Source organism: Coregonus clupeaformis, chromosome 30, assembly GCF_020615455.1.
Source record: "Coregonus clupeaformis isolate EN_2021a chromosome 30, ASM2061545v1, whole genome shotgun sequence".
Taxonomy (NCBI): Eukaryota; Metazoa; Chordata; class Actinopteri; order Salmoniformes; family Salmonidae; genus Coregonus; species Coregonus clupeaformis.
Genome location: NC_059221.1, coordinates 49344112 through 49364559, shown reverse-complemented (window position 1 = coordinate 49364559; position 20448 = coordinate 49344112). Strand labels below are relative to the sequence as shown.

Sequence of the window (20448 nt, the reverse complement as noted above, 5' to 3'; positions counted from 1 at the left end):
ATTAATATGGAGTTGGTCCCCACTTTGCTGCTATAACAGCCTCCACTCTTCTGGGAAGTCTTTCCACTAGACGTTGGAACATTGCTGCGGGGACTTGCTTCCATTTAGCCACAAGAGCATTAGTGAGGTCGGGCACTGATGTTGGACGATTAGGCCTGGCTCGCAGTCGGTGTTCCAATTCATCCCAAAGATGTCGATGGGGTTGAGGTCAGGGCTCTGTGCAGGCCAGTCAAGTTCTTCCACACCTATCTCGACAAACCATGTCTGTATGGACCTCGCTTTGTGCACGGAGCATTGTCATTCTGAAACAGGAAAGGGTCTTTCCCAAACTGTTGCCACAAAGTTGGAAGCACAGAATCGTCTAGAATGTCATTGTATGCTATAGAGTTAAGATTTCCCTTTACTGGAACTAAGGGGCCTAGCCCAAACCATGAAAAACAGCCCCAGACCATTATTCCTCCTCCACCAAACTTTACAGTTGGCACTATGCATTCGGGCAGGTAGCGTTCTCCTGGCATCCACCAAACCCAGATTTGTCCGTCGGACTGCTAGATGGTGAAGCATGATTCATCACTCCAGAAAACGCGTTTCCACTGCTCCTGAGTCCAATGGCGGCGAGCTTTACACCACTCCAGCTGATGCTTGGCATTGCGCATGGTGATCTTAGGCTTGTGTGCGGCTGCTCGGCCATGGAAACCTATTTCATGAGGCTCCCAACGAACAGTTCTTGTGCTGACGTTGCTTCCAGAGGCAGTTTGGAACTCGGTAGTGAGTTTTGCAACCGAGGACAGACGATTTTTACGCACTAAGCGCTTCAGCACTCGGCGGTCCCGTTCTGTGAGCTTGTGTGGCCTACCACTTTGCGGCTGAGCCGTTGTTGCTCCTAGACGTTTCCACTTCACAATAACAGCACTTACAGTGACCGGGGCAGCTCTAGCAAGGCAGAAATTTGACAAACTGACTTGTTGGAAAGGTGGCATCCTATGACGGTGCCACATTGAAAGTCACTGAGCTCTTCAGTAAGGCCATTCTACTGCCAATGTTTGTCTATGGAGATTGCATGGTGGTGTGCTCGATTTTATACACCTGTCAGCAACGGGTGTGGCTGAAATAGCCGAATCCACTCATTTGAAGGGGTTTCCACACACTTTTGTATATATAGTGTATCTATCTCCAGACTGATGAGTGTGTGTTATAATGCCAGTATCTATCTCCAGACTGGTGAGTGTGTGTTATAATGCCTGTATCTATCTCCAGACTGGTGAGTGTGTGTTATAATGCCTGTATCTATCTCCAGACTGGTGAGTGTGTGTTATAATGCCTGTATCTATCTCCAGACTGGTGAGTGTGTGTTATAATGCCTGTATCTATCTCCAGACTGATGAGCGTGTGTTATAATGCCTGTATCTATCTCCAGACTGATGAGTGTGTGTTATAATGCCTGTATCTATCTCCAGACTGACTCCAAGGTGAACGGTACAGCCCTGTCCTCTCCCTCCACCTCGTCCCAGCGCTCTGACACCAGTCTGCCCCTGATGCGTGTAGCAGGCAGCCAGACCACAGAGACCATGGGTGAGACTGGAACTCCACTTAACACAATACCACAAGCTATGAGCCCAGTGGACCAAACTGGTTGTTATAATGTCATATTTTGTGACGCTATGGTCAGGTTGTATACTGGTTTTAAAAATACGTTTTCGTATGAAGTCTTTGTACTAACCTGAAGAAGTCAAATTTTCTTTGCTGCAGGTGACGATGAGCTGTCGAGTCCGTCCCAAGATGCATCGGGGCTAGAGGAGGTGATGGAGCAGCTAAACCACTCCTTCCCCCACAGCCAAGGTAGGACGCACATACACACAGACACACACACAAACACACACACACACGGACATCCTACTCACTAAAGCAATTTCCACAGATGCACACATCACCTCATATTAGAACTACAATCCAGAGGTTCATTCTCCTAATGATCTAAACAGTAGAATCAGCCTCAGTGGCATATCTTGAGTACTGTTGTCAATTCTAGAGTTTGACTGACCTCTTGAAGTACATGGACCCTTTTCCTCTCAGCCCTCTGATTGTTCCCTCCTTTCTCTTTATTTCCACACTGCTTCCCTGTTCTGTTTCTGTGAGCCAGGAGGTCCAAGGGGAAAGCAATGAGAGGTCAGTGGGGTTGCCAGCCCTATCTACTGTACCCTCCTCTCCTCTCCTCTCCTCTCCTCTCCTCTCCTCTCCATTTCATTCCACTTCCCCATTCCTCTCTATTTCTCTCATATTTGTTGGTATATTTTATGTGTGTTCCAGAGGGTGGGATTGTTGGTGTATTTTGTGTGTGTTCCAGGGGGTGGGGTGGGATTGTTGGTGTATTTGATGTGTGTTCCAGGGGGTGGGGTGGGATTGTTGGTGTATTTTATGTGTGTTCCAGAGGGTGGGATTGTTGGTGTATTTTGTGTGTGTTCCAGGGGGTGGGATTGTTGGTGTATTTTGTGTGTGTTCCAGGGGGTGGGATTGTTGGTGTATTTTGTGTGTGTTCCAGAGGGTGGGATTGTTGGTGTATTTTATGTGTGTTCCAGAGGGTGGGATTGTTGGTGTATTTTATGTGTGTTCCAGAGGGTGGGATTGTTGGTGTATTTTGTGTGTGTTCCAGGGGGTGGGGTGGGATTGTTGGTGTATTTTATGTGTGTTCCAGGGGGTGGGGTGGGATTGTTGGTGTATTTTATGTGTGTTCCAGGGGGTGGGATTGTTGGTGTATTTTGTGTGTGTTCCAGACGGTGGGATTGTTGGTGTATTTTATGTGTGTTCCAGGGGGTGTTGTGGGATTGTTGGTGTATTTTATGTGTGTTCTAAGGGGTGGGATTGTTGGTGTATTTTGTGTGTGTTCCAGCGGGTGGGATTGTTGGTGTATTTTATGTGTGTTCCAGGGGGTGGGGTGGGATTGTTGGTGTATTTTATGTGTGTTCCAGGGGGTGGGATTGTTGGTGTATTTTGTGTGTGTTCCAGCGGGTGGGATTGTTGGTGTATTTTATGTGTGTTCCAGGGGGTGGGGTGGGATTGTTGGTGTATTTTATGTGTGTTCCAGGGGGTGGTGTGGGATTGTTGGTGTATTTTACGTGTGTTCCAGGGGGTGGGATTGTTGGTGTATTTTGTGTGTGTTCCAGAGGGTGGGATTGTTGGTGTATTTTGTGTGTGTTCCAGGGGGTGGGGTGGGATTGTTGGTGTATTTTGTGTGTGTTCCAGAGGGTGGGATTGTTGGTGTATTTTGTGTGTGTTCCAGGGGGTGGGGTGGGATTGTTGGTATATTTTATGTGTGTTCCAGAGGGTGGGATTGTTGGTGTATTTGATGTGTGTTCCAAGGGGTGGGATTGTTGGTGTATTTTGTGTGTGTTCCAGAGGGTGGGATTGTTGGTGTATTTTATGTGTGTTCCAAGGGGTGGGATTGTTGGTGTATTTTGTGTGTGTTCCAGCGGGTGGGATTGTTGGTGTATTTTATGTGTGTTCCAGGGGGTGGGGTGGGATTGTTGGTGTATTTTATGTGTGTTCCAGGGGGTGGGGTGGGATTGTTGGTGTATTTTACGTGTGTTCCAGGGGGTGGGGTGGGATTGTTGGTGTATTTTATGTGTGTTCCAGAGGGTGGGATTGTTGGTGCATTTGATGTGTGTTCCAGGTGGTGGGATTGTTGGTGTATTTTATGTGTGTTCCAGAGGGTGGGATTGTTGGTGTATTTTATGTGTGTTCCAGGGGGTGGGATTGTTGGTGTATTTTATGTGTGTTCCAGGGGGTGGGGTGGGATTGTTGGTGTATTTTATGTGTGTTCCAGGGGGTGGGGTGGGATTGTTGGTCTATTTTACGTGTGTTCCAGGGGGTGGGGTGGGATTGTTGGTGTATTTTATGTGTGTTCCAGAGGATGGGATTGTTGGTGCATTTGATGTGTGTTCCAGGTGGTGGGATTGTTGGTGTATTTTATGTGTGTTCCAGAGGGTGGGATTGTTGGTGTATTTTATGTGTGTTCCAAGGGGTGGGATTGTTGGTGTATTTTATGTGTGTTCCAGGGGGTGGGATTGTTGGTGTATTTTGTGTGTGTTCCAGGGGGTGGGGTGGGATTGTTGGTGTATTTTATGTGTGTTCCAGGGGGTGGGATTGTTGGTGTATTTTATGTGTGTTCCAGAGGGTGGGATTGTTGGTGTATTTTATGTGTGTTCCAAGGGGTGGGATTGTTGGTGTATTTTATGTGTGTTCCAGGGCGTGGGATTGTTGGTGTATTTTGTGTGTGTTCCAGGGGGTGGGGTGGGATTGTTGGTGTATTTTATGTGTGTTCCAGGGGGTGGGATTGTTGGTGTATTTTATGTGTGTTCCAGAGGGTGGGATTGTTGGTGTATTTTATGTGTGTTCCAAGGGGTGGGATTGTTGGTGTATTTTATGTGTGTTCCAGGGGGTGGGATTGTTGGTGTATTTTGTGTGTGTTCCAGGGGGTGGGGTGGGATTGTTGGTGTATTTTATGTTTGTTCCAGGGGGTGGGATTGTTGGTGTATTTTGTGTGTGTTCCAGGGGGTGGGATTGTTGGTGTATTTTATGTGTGTTCCAGAGGGTGGGATTGTTGGTGTATTTTATGTGTGTTCCAGGGGGTGGGATTGTTGGTGTATTTTGTGTGTGTTCCAGGGGGTGGGATTGTTGGTGTATTTTGTGTGTGTTCCAGGGGGTGGGATTGTTGGTGTATTTTGTGTGTGTTCCAGGGGGTGGGATTGTTGGTGTATTTTATGTGTGTTCCAGAGGGTGGGATTGTTGGTGTATTTTATGTGTGTTCCAGGGGGTGGGATTGTTGGTGTATTTTATGTGTGTTCCAGGGGGTGGGATTGTTGGTGTATTTTATGTGTGTTCCAGGGGGTGGGATTGTTGGTGTATTTTGTGTGTGTTCCAGGGGGTGGGGTGGGATTGTTGGTGTATTTTATGTGTGTTCCAGAGGGTGGGATTGTTGGTGTATTTTATGTGTGTTCCAGGGAGTGGGATTGTTGGTGTATTTTATGTGTGTTCCAGAGGGTGGGATTGTTGGTGTATTTTATGTGTGTTCCAGGGGGTGGGATTGTTGGTGTATTTTGTGTGTGTTCCAGGGGGTGGGGTGGGATTGTTGGTGTATTTTGTGTGTGTTCCAGGGGTGGGGTGGGATTGTTGGTGTATTTTGTGTGTGTTCCAGGGGGTGGGATTGTTGGTGTATTTTGTGTGTGTTCCAGGGGGTGGGATTGTTGGTGTATTTTATGTGTGTTCCAGGGGGTGGGATTGTTGGTGTATTTTGTGTGTGTTCCAGGGGGTGGGGTGGGATTGTTGGTGTATTTTGTGTGTGTTCCAGGGGGTGGGGTGGGATTGTTGGTGTATTTTGTGTGTGTTCCAGGGGGTGGGATTGTTGGTGTATTTTATGTGTGTTCCATAGGGTGGGATTGTTGGTGTATTTTATGTGTGTTCCAGGGGGTGGGGTGGGATTGTTGGTGTATTTTATGTGTGTTCCAGGGGGTGGGGTGGGATTGTTGGTGTATTTTACGTGTGTTCCAGGGGGTGGGGTGGGATTGTTGGTGTATTTTATGTGTGTTCCAGAGGGTGGGATTGTTGGTGCATTTGATGTGTGTTCCAGGTGGTGGGATTGTTGGTGTATTTTATGTGTGTTCCAGAGGGTGGGATTGTTGGTGTATTTTATGTGTGTTCCAAGGGGTGGGATTGTTGGTGTATTTTATGTGTGTTCCAGGGGGTGGGATTGTTGGTGTATTTTATGTGTGTTCCAGGGGGTGGGGTGGGATTGTTGGTGTATTTTATGTGTGTTCCAGGGGGTGGGGTGGGATTGTTGGTCTATTTTACGTGTGTTCCAGGGGGTGGGGTGGGATTGTTGGTGTATTTTATGTGTGTTCCAGAGGATGGGATTGTTGGTGCATTTGATGTGTGTTCCAGGTGGTGGGATTGTTGGTGTATTTTATGTGTGTTCCAGAGGGTGGGATTGTTGGTGTATTTTATGTGTGTTCCAAGGGGTGGGATTGTTGGTGTATTTTATGTGTGTTCCAGGGGGTGGGATTGTTGGTGTATTTTGTGTGTGTTCCAGGGGGTGGGGTGGGATTGTTGGTGTATTTTATGTGTGTTCCAGGGGGTGGGATTGTTGGTGTATTTTATGTGTGTTCCAGAGGGTGGGATTGTTGGTGTATTTTATGTGTGTTCCAAGGGGTGGGATTGTTGGTGTATTTTATGTGTGTTCCAGGGCGTGGGATTGTTGGTGTATTTTGTGTGTGTTCCAGGGGGTGGGGTGGGATTGTTGGTGTATTTTATGTGTGTTCCAGGGGGTGGGATTGTTGGTGTATTTTATGTGTGTTCCAGAGGGTGGGATTGTTGGTGTATTTTATGTGTGTTCCAAGGGGGTGGGATTGTTGGTGTATTTTATGTGTGTTCCAGGGGGTGGGATTGTTGGTGTATTTTGTGTGTGTTCCAGGGGGTGGGGTGGGATTGTTGGTGTATTTTATGTTTGTTCCAGGGGGTGGGATTGTTGGTGTATTTTGTGTGTGTTCCAGGGGGTGGGATTGTTGGTGTATTTTATGTGTGTTCCAGAGGGTGGGATTGTTGGTGTATTTTATGTGTGTTCCAGGGGGTGGGATTGTTGGTGTATTTTGTGTGTGTTCCAGGGGGTGGGATTGTTGGTGTATTTTGTGTGTGTTCCAGGGGGTGGGATTGTTGGTGTATTTTGTGTGTGTTCCAGGGGGTGGGATTGTTGGTGTATTTTATGTGTGTTCCAGAGGGTGGGATTGTTGGTGTATTTTATGTGTGTTCCAGGGGGTGGGATTGTTGGTGTATTTTATGTGTGTTCCAGGGGGTGGGATTGTTGGTGTATTTTATGTGTGTTCCAGGGGGTGGGATTGTTGGTGTATTTTGTGTGTGTTCCAGGGGGTGGGGTGGGATTGTTGGTGTATTTTATGTGTGTTCCAGAGGGTGGGATTGTTGGTGTATTTTATGTGTGTTCCAGGGAGTGGGATTGTTGGTGTATTTTATGTGTGTTCCAGAGGGTGGGATTGTTGGTGTATTTTATGTGTGTTCCAGGGGGTGGGATTGTTGGTGTATTTTGTGTGTGTTCCAGGGGGTGGGGTGGGATTGTTGGTGTATTTTGTGTGTGTTCCAGGGGGTGGGGTGGGATTGTTGGTGTATTTTGTGTGTGTTCCAGGGGGTGGGATTGTTGGTGTATTTTGTGTGTGTTCCAGGGGGTGGGATTGTTGGTGTATTTTATGTGTGTTCCAGGGGGTGGGATTGTTGGTGTATTTTGTGTGTGTTCCAGGGGGTGGGGTGGGATTGTTGGTGTATTTTGTGTGTGTTCCAGGGGGTGGGGTGGGATTGTTGGTGTATTTTGTGTGTGTTCCAGGGGGTGGGATTGTTGGTGTATTTTATGTGTGTTCCATAGGGTGGGATTGTTGGTGTATTTTATGTGTGTTCCAGGGGGTGGGATTGTTGGTGTATTTTATGTGTGTTCCAGGGGGTGGGATTGTTGGTGTTTTTATGTGTGTTCCAGAGAGTGGGATTGTTGGTGTATTTTGTGTGTGTTCCAGGGGGTGGGATTGTTGGTGTATTTTGTGTGTGTTCCAGAGGGTGGGATTGTTGGTGTATTTTATGTGTGTTCCAGGGGGTGGGATTGTTGGTGTTTTTATGTGTGTTCCAGAGGGTGGGATTGTTGGTGTATTTTGTGTGTGTTCCAGGGGGTGGGATTGTTGGTGTATTTTTTGTGTGTGTTCCAGGGGGTGGGGTGGGATTGTTTACTTTAGTATTTTAAGATATGCATTCATGAGTGTTTAATATTTGGGTGAGAGTGTGTATGTCTGTCTGTTAGTCTGTCTGACGGTCCCTTCTGTCCCTGCTCTCCAGGACTGAGTGTAGGCAGTCTGTTCCACATGGCAGATGACCTGGGTCGAGCCATGGAGTCATTGGTCAACGTGATGACGGACGAACAGAGCGGCGAATAGCGGCAGACGAGGACCCGCCCCTCACCCCCTCCCCAACCAACCCCCACGCATGCTTTTCTAGTCAAAACAACTGGATTGGACACGTTTACAAAGAGAAAAATACATATATTTTTGTGAAGGATCACCGTTACAAAACTTGTAGATTTCAGTAGTTTCTTAAAAGTATTGAAAATGGTTTTATTAACAAAAGGCAGGTTTTTAAACTTCTATGCAATTGTATAAAACATAAGAGAAAGAAAAAGTCTGTGTGTAAATCTTGTGAATGTATTTCCATTTCTTTATTTGGAGTGCATTTCACAACATTTGTATCAAAAAGAAAGATTGTAAACATAAGGGTGCTTTATATTACAAAACTATGTTTATTATAACAAAATATTATATACTGTAAAGGCAATGCAGTCGTCCTGTACCCTTTCAGCGTAGACTGACTGACTGTGTGTATGTATGCACGTTTGTGTGTGTGTGTGTGTTGGTACGCGAGGCTGTGTATGTGTGACGTGTGTGTGTGAAGGTATCTAATTTCCACATGGCATTATAGCTTTTGCTTTGGGCTGATGCACCTCATGTTGTTTATCAAATCATCCATCCATAGGTCATCAGTCATCTTTTTCTTTAGTAGTGTCTAGTTGATGATCATATTATGATATTATGCCCTTGGCCTGCATTCACTGCAGCTCTGGTCCACTCCTATGTGTTGAATCTGCCATGAGGACCCATAGAGCACATACTGAAAGGTCCAATCTGGGATATTTAGAGCTGTTTTTGTTGTTTTTCAAATTAAGAATTGGTCCTTTAACACTGACAGAAAGAAAGTAATACTGCTGTTGTAATACCTATTAATACTGGTTTTGTAGGATTAAGGAATTGTATTTGAATTTAATACCACTTGAAATAGAACTACAGTACAGTGTGAAATTCAGCTGTTTGTAATCCTGAGATTATTTGATTGATTTGAAATCTATTTGATTTGATCTGAGTTCTCTCCTAGTGTAATTGGGCGTGTTTTAAGATACAAGTGTATTATCCTAGAACGCCCAGTAATGCAATCTCTACCTCGTTTGAATTGGTCAAAACCCAACTGTCACTATTTATTTTTCTTTCTGATCAATCCCCTATTTCCCTTCCTAGGAAAGTGGAGAAAATATTTGACTGTAGTTGGATGCCATCTAAAAGAATCCATCCATGTTTTGAAATTGAGGAGTGACTCCCTCCAATCTGAATGTGTTCAGATACATACACTGTACTGTCCTTAGCGGTTCATTAAGATGTAGAAATGAAATGTCAGACATGTTAAGGAAACCAGACCAGGTTACACTACAGTTATCCATCCTGGACAGACTAGAGTTGATCTTCTGCGTGATAATGCATTTGTTTTGTTTGTGTGTTGCATTAAATATATATATTTTTCCTTTATGGAATTGCATCGTGTGGGGCGTTATCAATGTGTGCAATCACAGTTGATTAAATATACCCATGCTTATTTAAAATCCAACCAATTGAAGGTATTCTTCACTTTTCTTTTGCACCACGGTATAGCAGCATGATCAAAGATAATAGTTATTTAATCCAAGACACTGTATTATTCATTTCTAACCCTTGAGTTGTATTATCCATCATTTTCAATAACTCATTTGTTTCACAACATATCAAATTCCACCAAATATATGCCTTACTACTGTATTATAAAATGCTTTACTGTGTATATCAATAAAGCGGTTCTGTTGACTTGAGCTCTCACGTCGTCTTTCTCTAAAGTCATTTCAAGGACACACACACCACCTCACTCACAGGAAAAACAAGGAATGTGTCATATCACTGTTCTTTATTCCTAAGATTAATTTGATTATATTTAAAAGCCATCCAACAATGGTAATATGTGACTAAAACACCAACGCACGGTTTTATTGAAGTTGTCTCAATCCGTCTCATTCAATTTCACCTGAAAGTGAAAAAGAAGATCAAGTATCAGTGAGAATGAATTATAAACAGTGCATTCGGGAAGTATTCAGACACATTGTTACGTTACAGCCTTATTCTAAAATGGATACAAAAAAATTTAAATCCTCATCAATCTACACACAATACCCCATAATGACAAGGTGAAAACAGGTTTAAAAAAACCAAAAATGCCTTATTTACGTAAGTATTCAGAGCCTTTGCTATGAGAGTCGAAATTGAGCTCAGGTGCATCCTGTTTCCATTGATCATCCTTGAGCAGTTTCTACAATTTGATTGGAGTCCACCTGTGGTAAATTCAATTGATTTTACATGATTTGGAAAGGCACAGACCTGTCTATATAAGGTCCCACAGTTGACAGTGCATGTCAGAGCAAAAACCAAGCCATGAGGTCGAAGTAATTGTCCGTAGAACTCCGAGACAGGATTGTTTCGAGGCACAGATCTGGGGAAGGGTACCAAAAAGTGTCCCCAAAAACAAAGTGGCCTCAATCATTCATAAATGGAAGAAGTTTGGAACCACCAAGACTCTTCCTAGAGCTGGCCGCCCGGCCAAACTGAGCAATTGGGGGGGAAGGGCCTTGGTCAGGGACGTGACCAAGAACCCAATGGTCACTCTGACAGAGCTCCAGAGTTCCTCTGTGGAGGTGGGAGAACCTTCCAGGGCAACCATCTCTGCAGCACTCCACCAATCAGGCCTTTATGATAGAGTGGCCAGACAGAAGCCATTCCTCAGTAAAAGGCACATGACAGCCCGCTTGGAGTTTGCCAAAAGGCACCTAAAGGACTCTCAGACCATGAGAAACAAGATTCTCCGGTCTGATGAAACCAAGATTGAACTCTTTGGCCTGAACGCCAAGCATCACGTCTGGAGGAAACCTGGCACCATCCATACGGTGAAGCATGGTGGTGGCAGCATCATGCTGTGGGGATGTTTTTCAGCGGCAGGGACTGGGAGACTAGTCAGGATCGAGGGAAAGATGAACGAAGCAAAGTAGAGAGAGATCCTTGATGAAAACCTGCTCCAGAGCTCTCAGGACCTCCGACTGGGGTGAAGGTTCACCTTCCAACAGGACAACGACCCTAAGAACACAGCCAAGACAACGCAGAAGGGGCTTCGGGACAAGTCTCTGAATGTCCTTGAGTGGCCCAGCCAGAGCCCGGACTTGAACCCGATAGAACATCTCTGGAGAGACCTGAAAATAGCTGTGCAGCGACGCTCCCCATCCAACCTGACAGAGCTTGAGAGGATCTGCAGAGAAGAATGGGAGAAACTCCCCAAATACAGGTGTGCCAAGCTTGTAGCATCATACCCAAGAAGACTCAGAGGCTGTAATCTCTGCTAAAGGTGTTTCAACAAAGTACTGAGTAAAGCTCAGGTCTGAATAGCTCAGTTGGTAGAGCATGGCGTTTGCAATGCCAGGGTTGTGGGTTCGATTCCCACGGGGGGCCAGTATAAAAAATAATAATGTATACACTCACTAACTGTAAGTCGCTCTGGATAAGAGCGTCTGCTAAATGACAAAAATGTACATGTAAATGTGATTTTTCCGTTTTTTATTTTTAATACATTTGCAGAAATTTCGAAAAACCTGTTTTTGCTTTGTCATTATGGGGGATTGTGTGTAGATTGATGAAGAAAAAAAACAATTTAATCCATTTTAGAACAAGGCTGTAATGTAACAAAATGTGGAAAAAGGGAAGGGGTCTAAATACTTTCCGAATGCAATGTACATCCCTTAACAGCCCTTTGCATCTGTAAGAGATTAGTTCCAGTGTTCTTATACCATGGCATTGTTGAACACTCGTTTCTGATTGGCTTGAAGGGCATTCTAGAGTGTGATTAGTTCCAGTGTTCATATACTGTAAATCACTAACCGGTGGTGGAGAGAAGAGGTCTGTGAGGGAGGACCACTCCACGTCTGACTGAGGGGGTGGAGGAGATGAGGCGGACCTTGGACACCCCTGTCTGGAGCCAGTTGGTATGATCCTTGGTCCTGCTGTCATACAGACGCTCAGGGAGGATGGGTGAGACCACTCGTTAAGGAGGGGACAACAGAGACCATCGCTGCTTTCACTGAGAGAACCTTTGACCTTTGCCATTAACTCTGTAAAAACCAATAATGTCCTCACTTGAGCTATTCTATAACCATACTGTACACCACTAGTGTACTGTTGTACAATAAGGGAAGATCTCTCACGGCACAATGAAAACATCACTAAGGCTACCAACTCTATAGTACATATTGCTAACCCTAGGAAGTTATCTGTAGGGGACTATCCAAATAAAGTGGGGCTAAAAGCCATTTGAGAAGGATATTAGCTGAGACAGGCAGGTAGAGGATCTCACTCTCAGTCTTGATGTGGATGTGGTGTGAGACGTAGACCTCTCCCTCTGCAGGCTCCTCCAGACCTATAGCCATGGCATACAGCTCCACCTGAAGCTCTGTCTTCATCCCAGCAGCCACCTGCAACAGGGGTCAGAGGTCAATTTAGTCATATCAGGAAGTGAAGTGGAATGAAATTCATGAATCTAGAACATCCTCAAAGAAAACAATTGGAAATGTTCAGTTTGTATATTGAATAAAGCTGACTACAGTAACTATCACTCTGCTCAGTAGAACTTACAGGTCCAGGGGTGTAGATGACTCTGATTCCAGTACCAGGGGAAGGCTGTTTCACGCTGAATCTAAAGTACCACAACACAGAACACTCACTGAACTTTCCAGAACACACACTGACGACAACCAAGACCTTGAACCTTCTCATTTTCACACCACCATTTTTGACAGAAATGTCTATACAAACAAACAGCCATACTAATTTTCATGGATCTATTTCTAACTATGTAGGTATCTGGTCTGACCTGCAGGTGTGGAAGCCCACGTTCTTCATGAGCACCGGGACGCTGTAGGTGCAGCCCTCCTTTAGGGTCCCAAACTGGACCTCTGCTGGGAGGAGCTCAAACCCCCGCGGGGCGAGCTGCTGCCCCCCCGTCACAGACACTGTCTTCACCTTCCTCCTCACCGGCTCCTCTACACACAGGAACTGAGAGCCAGACTTGTGTTAGCTCCCCATGGTAATGGCCAGGCTCTAGCTCAGTAAGCTATGTGTTATGGAACAAGAACTGACACGACAGATACATTACTGTTAACAGACGTGGTTCAGTGTATCAACCTTGACCTGGACATGAAGACTTGTGTTAGTTCCCTGGGCTACTGCCTAGTCTTGAGCTCAGCAGGATAACACAGTCTTGTGGCATCCAGAAGACCCAGAGCTAGATTAAATCCGTATCGCGGAAGATCCGCGTTATAGTGCCACTGAAATGTAAAGGTAATTTCCTATTGAGCCGCCATATGCAGCGTTTACCGTGAACGCAGGAACATTGCCTTAAAATGTAAAACGCGCTGTAGCGCAGATCTTCCATGATACAGATTACATCTAGGCCTCAGTCAGTCACACACATACATACTATGAAGCACACTTCCCATATGTCCCCCAGCCCACACCCCATTTGTCCCCCAGCCCACACCCCATATGTCCCTCCAGCCTACACATATGTCCCCCAGCCCACACATATGTCCCCCAGCCCACACCCCAAATGTCCCCCAGCCCACACCCCATATGTCCCCCAGCCCACACCCCAAATGTCCCCCAGCCCACACCCCATATGTCCCCCAGCCCACACATATGTCCCCCAGCCCACACCCCATATGTCCCCCAGCCCACACATATGTCCCCCAGCCCACACCCCATTTGTCCCCCAGCCCACACCCCATATGTCCCTCCAGCCAACACATATGTCCCCCAGCCCACACATATGTACCCCCAGCCCACACATATGTCCCCCAGCCCACACCCCATATGTCCCCCAGCCCACACCACATATGTCCCCCCAGCCCACACATATGTCCCCCCAGCCCACACATATGTCCCCCAGCCCACACCCCATATGTCCCCCAGCCCACACCCCATATGTCCCCCAGCCTATACCCCATATGTCCCACAGCCCACACATATGTCCCCCAGCCCACACCCCATATGTCCCACAGCCCACACATATGTCCCCCAGCCCACACTCAATTCACAACATTCACACCTACAGTCAGAAACATTTCCTCAATCGACATATGCACCTCTCACTGGGTGGGTGATGAACACTAGTGTGTGCACCTGTGCGCGTGAGTATGCGAGTGAATGTTTGTGTGTGTGTGTATGTATGTACGTCACAGTGTGTGTGTGTGTGTGTGTGTGTGTGTGTGTGTGTGTGTGTGAGTGTTTGTCTGTGTGTACGTATGTACGTCACAGTGTGTGTGTGTGTGAGTCTGTGTGTGAGTGAGTGTTTGTGTGTGTGTATGTATGTACGTCACAGTGTGTGTGTGTGTGTGTGTGTGTGTGTGTGTGTGTGTGTGTGTGTGTGTGTGGTACCTGCTGGTTGGGCACGCTGAAGGGTTTGGAGCTGAGGATGGAGGCTGGCAGCTTGACTCTGTGTCTGCGTGGGTTCCCTGCCACGTCCACCTGGGTACTGCCAGGCTCCATCCCACCACCATGCTGCTGCTCCACTGTAGAGATACCATGAGAGCTGTCCTCAATCGACATATGCACCTCTCACTGGGTGGGTGATGAACACCAGTGTGTGAACATGTGCGCGTGAGTATGTGAGTGAGTGTTTGTCTGTGTGTATGTATGTCACAGTGTGTGTGTGTGAATGAGTGTTTGTGGCCTTTATGGGCGGTGGGGAGATTCTTATGACATCGCCAGCAGTAAGATTTGAGTTATATTTCCAAAAAGACAAGTCCTGTAGCTTTCAAATGATATGTAACTTTCTATTTTCTGATGATGATCCCCCCCAACTCACCGGGCCTTGTACAGGGCCCAAAACAACCACTCAGAGTTTAACTGGTTAAGCTGCAGCTGGACAGAACAGAGCGGCATGTCTTGCTCTTCATTGTAATCAGAGGGCTCTGGAGGTTGTTGCAGAGAAAAAGTCCCATCATGTAGAACGGGCGTCAGCGCAGGATGCAGCCTTGTTTCTCCTCCCCCTTCATGTGTCTCTTCAGGGCTGCTGATTCACCCAGGCTCACAATGTCAAAGTCTGACGCATGCTTTTGCACCTCACACAGTGGGGGTTGGTTGGGACCAGTGATGTAGTGGTAAAAAGGTGGGTAAATTACATTAAACTAAAATATAAAACGCAACATGTAAAGTGTTGGTCCCATGTTTCATGAGTTGAAATAAAATATCCTAGATATTTTCCATACGCACAAAAGGCAGGGTTGAATCTACATTTGCCCGGCAGTTTAGCTATCGATGTGATGTTTGGTGGCGCCTAATCAGTCAGTTCTGTACCTGCCTGGCTTAGTAGCAGTGTGGGTGGAATGAGCGAGCTCGCCTGGCAACCACAGCGCGAAACACGTGAGGAAATAAAACTTGGTAGTCTGCCTGGAAATGTATTCGCATTTTTCTAATATTTTTCATAAACATATTTGATCATTATCTGTTCTCCTCTAATTTTAATTCAAGTACAGTATTATACAGAGCCATGAGTGCATGGAACTTCCTTCCATCTTACAGTGGGGAAAAAAGTATTTAGTCAGCCACCAATTGTGCAAGTTCTCCCACTTAAAAAGATGAGAGAGGCCTGTAATTTTCATCATAGGTACACGTCAACTATGACAGACAAAATGAGAATTTTTTTCTCCAGAAAATCACATTGTAGGATATTTTATGAATTTATTTGCAAATTATGGTGGAAAATAAGTATTTGGTCAATAACAAAAGTTTCTCAATACTTTGTTATATACCCTTTGTTGGCAATGACACAGGTCAAACGTTTTCTGTAAGTCTTCACAAGGTTTTCACACACTGTTGCTGGTATTTTGGCCCATTCCTCCATGCAGATCTCCTCTAGAGCAGTGATGTTTTGGGGCTGTCGCTGGGCAACACAGACTTTCAACTCCCTCCAAAGAATTTCTATGGGGGTTGAGATCTGGAGACTGGCTAGGCCACTCCAGGACCTTGAAATGCTTCTTACGAAGCCACTCCTTCGTTGCCCGGGCGGTGTGTTTGGGATCATTGTCATGCTGAAAGACCCAGCCACGTTTCATCTTCAATGCCCTTGCTGATGGAAGGAGGTTTTCACTCAAAATCTCACGATACATGGCCCCATTCATTCTTTCCTTTACACGGATCAGTCATCCTGGTCCCTTTGCAGAAAAACAGCCCCAAAGCATGATGTTTCCACCCCCATGCTTCACAGTAGGTATGGTGTTCTTTGGATGCAACTCAGCATTCTTTGTCCTCCAAACACGACGAGTTGAGTTTTTACCAAAAGGTTCTATTTTGGTTCCATCTGACCATATGACATTCTCCCAATCCTCTTCTGGATCATCCAAATGCACTCTAGCAAACTTCAGACGGGCCTGGACATGTACTGGCTTAAGCAGGGGGACACGTCTCGTACTGCAGGATTTGAGTCCCTGGCGGCGTAGTGTGTTACTGATGGTAGGCTTTGTTACTTTGGTCCCAGCTCTCTGCAGGTCATTCACTAGGTCCCCCCGTGTGGTTCTGGGATTTTTGCTCACCGTTCTTGTGATCATTTTGACCCCACGGGGTGAGATCTTGCGTGGAGCCCCAGATCGAGGGAGATTATCAGTGGTCTTGTATGTCTTCCATTTCCTAATAATTGCTCCCACAGTTGATTTCTTCAAACCAAGCTGCTTACCTATTGCAGATTCAGTCTTCCCAGCCTGGTGCAGGTCTACAATTTTGTTTCTGGTGTCCTTTGACAGCTCTTTGGTCTTGGCCATAGTGGAGTTTGGAGTGTGACTGTTTGAGGTTGTGGACAGGTGTCTTTTATACTGATAACAAGTTCAAACAGGTGCCATTAATACAGGTAACGAGTGGAGGACAGAGGAGCCTCTTAAAGAAGAAGTTACAGGTCTGTGAGAGCCAGAAATCTTGCTTGTTTGTAGGTGACCAAATACTTATTTTCCACCATAATTTGCAAATAAATTCATAAAAAATCCTACAATGTGATTTTCTGGATTTTCTTTTCTCAATTTGTCTGTCATAGTTGACGTGTACCTATGATGAATGAATGATTACAGGCCTCTCTCATCTTTTTAAGTGGGAGAACTTGCACAATTGGTGGCTGACTAAATACTTTCCCCCTCTGTATATAGAGCAAGGAACAGCAAACCTGGTTTCAAAAAACTAATATAGCAACACCTCACGGCTCCATGCCTCTCCCCCATGTGACCTACTTGTTGTGTGTATGTACTAACATGTATGTGGAACTGATAGATGCACATACACACACACACACACACTACATGTTAATGTTTTTAAATGTATGTCAATTGTAAAGTATTTTGTCTGTAATGTCTTTTTCGTTATGTCTCGGACCCCAGTAAGACTAGCTGTCGCCACTCTTACCCTAACTCTAACACTAACCCAAGTCTAAGACGTGTACTGAGCAGACCTGCAGTTTGAGGGGTGGGGTTGGTGGGTCTCCTGACAGGCAGCGCATCACTTCCTGCTGCGTGAGAGGGCGTGGGGTTCAGAGGTCGCTGGGCTGCTTCAAGAACACACACAAAAACAAATAACATGCAAAACAGGGTCACTTTCTTAATGAAGGATAAAATTACACAATGCTTTAAAAGATGCTTAAATACTGTATAATCAACATCATTAGTATTGTTATAAATGTAGCCTAGTTTTAACCTGTCTCTCGTGGGGCATCCTTGAGGTAGTTCTGGGAGTTGGGAGTCTTGGGGAACGGAGGAAGGTCCTGAGACAGAGATCTCATATCAGGGACCTGACAGGAAAACACAGATAGTTGTTTTATACACGTACAGTAGCTGAGCTGAATACAATCTACAATATGTTGCACAAGTCGGAGAGGTACACAGTGAAGCTTATATTAACCCTCTCTGTACCAAACCAAATGCTAGGCTAGTAGCATGGGGAAATATTGTCTAGACACTCTTTTCCAGGGGAGATGAAGTTTATAAATTGACTGGCTGGGCTGTGGGACAATCGAAGCGTATTAATGAATCTAATGGAACTGTTAACAGGCATTACGTAGCTTTGCTGAATACAATCAATTGATGGGAAAGCTCTGTCACCTCCTCTGAGTACTCAAAACCTGCTCCTTTCTCTGAGTGGAAATACGGAGGAATGATTCTGTTCCTTAGAGCCTCTCTGTACATCTTCTCCTGGTCCAGCTCCTGTCTGAACAGTACAGCAACATTAATAGCATAAATATTCCTGGGAAAAGATGGGAATGTCAACTATGTCAGCTCTACGATACAGAGCAGTTAGTTAGTTACCTGTGTTGCTCTATCCTGCTCTTCCACATAGTTTCCTGTGCCTCTTCACTGAAGCTGTAAACCAGCAGATTGTAATATGATGATAAGATAATGGAAAAGGTTCAAAAGCTGGAGATGTTTATGTTCACAGCTTAACTAAGCCCATTAGTACAGGGATAAGATAAGATAGCAACTAATAAGAGACTCGTGAGAAAGATGACCTACAGATCTAAGATCAGGTTAGTTAGGATACAGATCTAGGATCAGGCTAGTTATGATACAGATCTAGGATCAGGCTAGTTATGATACAGATATAGGATCAGGCTAGTTATGATACAGATATAGTTATGATACAGATCTAGTTAGGATACAGATCTAGGAGCAGGCTAGTTATGATACAGATCTAGTTAGGATACAGATCTAGGATCAGGCAAGTTATGATACAGATCTAGTTAGGATACAGATCTAGGAGCAGGCTAGTTATGATGCAGATCTAGTTATGATACAGATCTAGGATCAGGCTAGTTATGATACAGATATAGTTATGAAACATATCTAGGATCAGGCTAGTTATGATAATGATCTAGGACCAGGCTAGTTATGATACATATCTCGTATTGATACAGATCTAGTAATGATACAGATCTAGGATCAGGTTAGTTATGATACAGATGTAGTTATAATAATAATATGCCATTTAGCAGACGCTTTTATCCAAAGCGACTTACAGTCATGTGTGCATACATTTTTACGTATGGGTGGTCCCGGGGATCGAACCCACTACCCTGGCGTTACAAGCGCCATGCTCTACCAATTGAGCTACAGAGGACCACATGATACAGATCTAGGACCAGGCTAGTTATGACACTGATCTAGGACCAGGCTAGTTCTGACCCACCTGTCTGTGTCTTTCTCTGAGAGAGAGGCCTCAGTCTGCAGGGCTGGAGTCATCAGTGCCTGGGTGTACATGGTGGCTACATCCACTGGGGTGGAACAAACACAAACACACTCCCTATTCAACTCACCATTCCTTTTCCCTTACTCCAATTCATTGCTACAGCTAGGAAATAATCTCCAAGCCAAAATGAAGGACTCACCGGGGAAGATTCTGTTCTCTATAGTGGGGTTCTCTGACTCTGGAAGTGACTGAGGAAGAAGAAATGCACATGGTGTCACAGAATACTACAGCACCTGAGTAACAGAATACTACAGCACCTGAGTAACAGAATACTACAGCACCTGAGTAACAGAATACTACAGCAGCTGAGTAACAGAATACTACAGCACCTGAGTAACAGAATACTACAGCAGCTGAGTAACAGAATACTACAGCACCTGAGTAACAGAATACTACAGCAGCTGAGTAACAGAATACTACAGCACCTGAGTAACAGAATACTACAGCACCTGAGTAACAGAATACTACAGCACCTGAGTAACATAATACTACAGCAGCTGAGTAACAGAATACTACAGCACCTGAGTAACAGAATACTACAGCACCTGAGTAACAGAATACTACAGCACCTGAGTAACAGAATACTACAGCACCTGAGTAACAGAATACTACAGCACCTGAGTAACAGAATACTACAGCACCTGAGTAACAGAATACTACAGCACCTGAGTAACAGAATACTACAGCACCTGAGTAACAGAATACTACAGCACCTGAGTAACAGAATACTACAGCACCTGAGTAACAGAATACTACAGCACCTGAGTAACAGAATACTACAGCACCTGAGTAACAGAATACTACAGTACCCGAGTAACAGTACACTACAGCACCCGAGTAACATAATACTTCAGCACCTAAGTAACTTCATACTACAGTACCTGAGTAATACTGACATATTTGAGCAGGTCAGTAGCATGGACCTTCTCCTCCTCAGTACGTGTGTGTGTGTGTGTGTGTGTGTGTGTGTGTGTGTGTGTGTGTGTGTGTGTGTGTGTGTGTGTGTGTGTGTGTGTGTGTGTGTGTGTGTGTGTGTGTGTGTGTGTGTGTGTGTGTGTGTGTGTGTGTGTGTGTGTGTGTGTGTGTGTGTGTGTGCGTGTGCGTGTGCGTGTGTGATCGTGTACTTACTCACCAGGACCAGTTTGAGCAGGTCAGCAGCGTGGACCTTCTCCTCCTCAGTACGAGGGTCCTTCAACTGCATCTTCTCTGACAGGTTCTCTCTCTGGACAACCTGCTCCATGTACTC

At 45.4% G+C, this 20448-nt stretch overlaps 2 protein-coding genes across 16 annotated transcripts in view; one reads left to right on the top strand and one right to left on the bottom strand.

Moving 5' to 3' along the window:
* The window catches only part of dmd (dystrophin), a 278483-nt gene extending 268777 nt beyond the window's left edge, over positions 1 to 9706 (top strand). For 6 of the 7 annotated variants that reach the window (XM_045209630.1, XM_045209633.1, XM_045209631.1 and 3 more), the window contains 3 exons: positions 1458 to 1572; positions 1750 to 1839; positions 7879 to 9706. In XM_045209630.1, coding sequence (XP_045065565.1) covers positions 1458 to 1572; positions 1750 to 1839; positions 7879 to 7976 — 303 coding nt within the window. In that variant the 3' untranslated portion in view covers positions 7977 to 9706. Of the gene's footprint in view, positions 1 to 1457; positions 1573 to 1749; positions 1840 to 2140; positions 2167 to 7878 lie in introns of all 7 variants that reach the window. The other variant, XM_045209632.1, reaches the window with a different exon arrangement.
* A 75-nt stretch (positions 9707 to 9781) lies between these two features.
* spag17 (sperm associated antigen 17) overlaps positions 9782 to 20448 on the bottom strand; it is a 45511-nt gene continuing 34844 nt past the window's right edge. For 7 of the 9 annotated variants that reach the window (XM_045209638.1, XM_045209642.1, XM_045209644.1 and 4 more), the window contains 13 exons: positions 20335 to 20448; positions 19342 to 19390; positions 19143 to 19227; positions 18266 to 18319; positions 18062 to 18167; positions 17658 to 17751; positions 17416 to 17511; positions 14361 to 14494; positions 12799 to 12980; positions 12561 to 12621; positions 12253 to 12400; positions 11811 to 11960; positions 9782 to 9915 (listed from right to left, as the gene is read on the bottom strand). In XM_045209638.1, the coding sequence (XP_045065573.1) occupies positions 9902 to 9915; positions 11811 to 11960; positions 12253 to 12400; positions 12561 to 12621; positions 12799 to 12980; positions 14361 to 14494; positions 17416 to 17511; positions 17658 to 17751; positions 18062 to 18167; positions 18266 to 18319; positions 19143 to 19227; positions 19342 to 19390; positions 20335 to 20448 (1287 nt within the window). In that variant the 3' untranslated portion in view covers positions 9782 to 9901. Of the gene's footprint in view, positions 9916 to 11810; positions 11961 to 12252; positions 12401 to 12560; positions 12622 to 12798; positions 12981 to 14360; positions 14495 to 17415; positions 17512 to 17657; positions 17752 to 18061; positions 18168 to 18265; positions 18320 to 19142; positions 19228 to 19341; positions 19391 to 20334 lie in introns of those variants that run through there. The other 2 variants (XM_045209640.1, XM_045209645.1) reach the window with 2 other exon arrangements.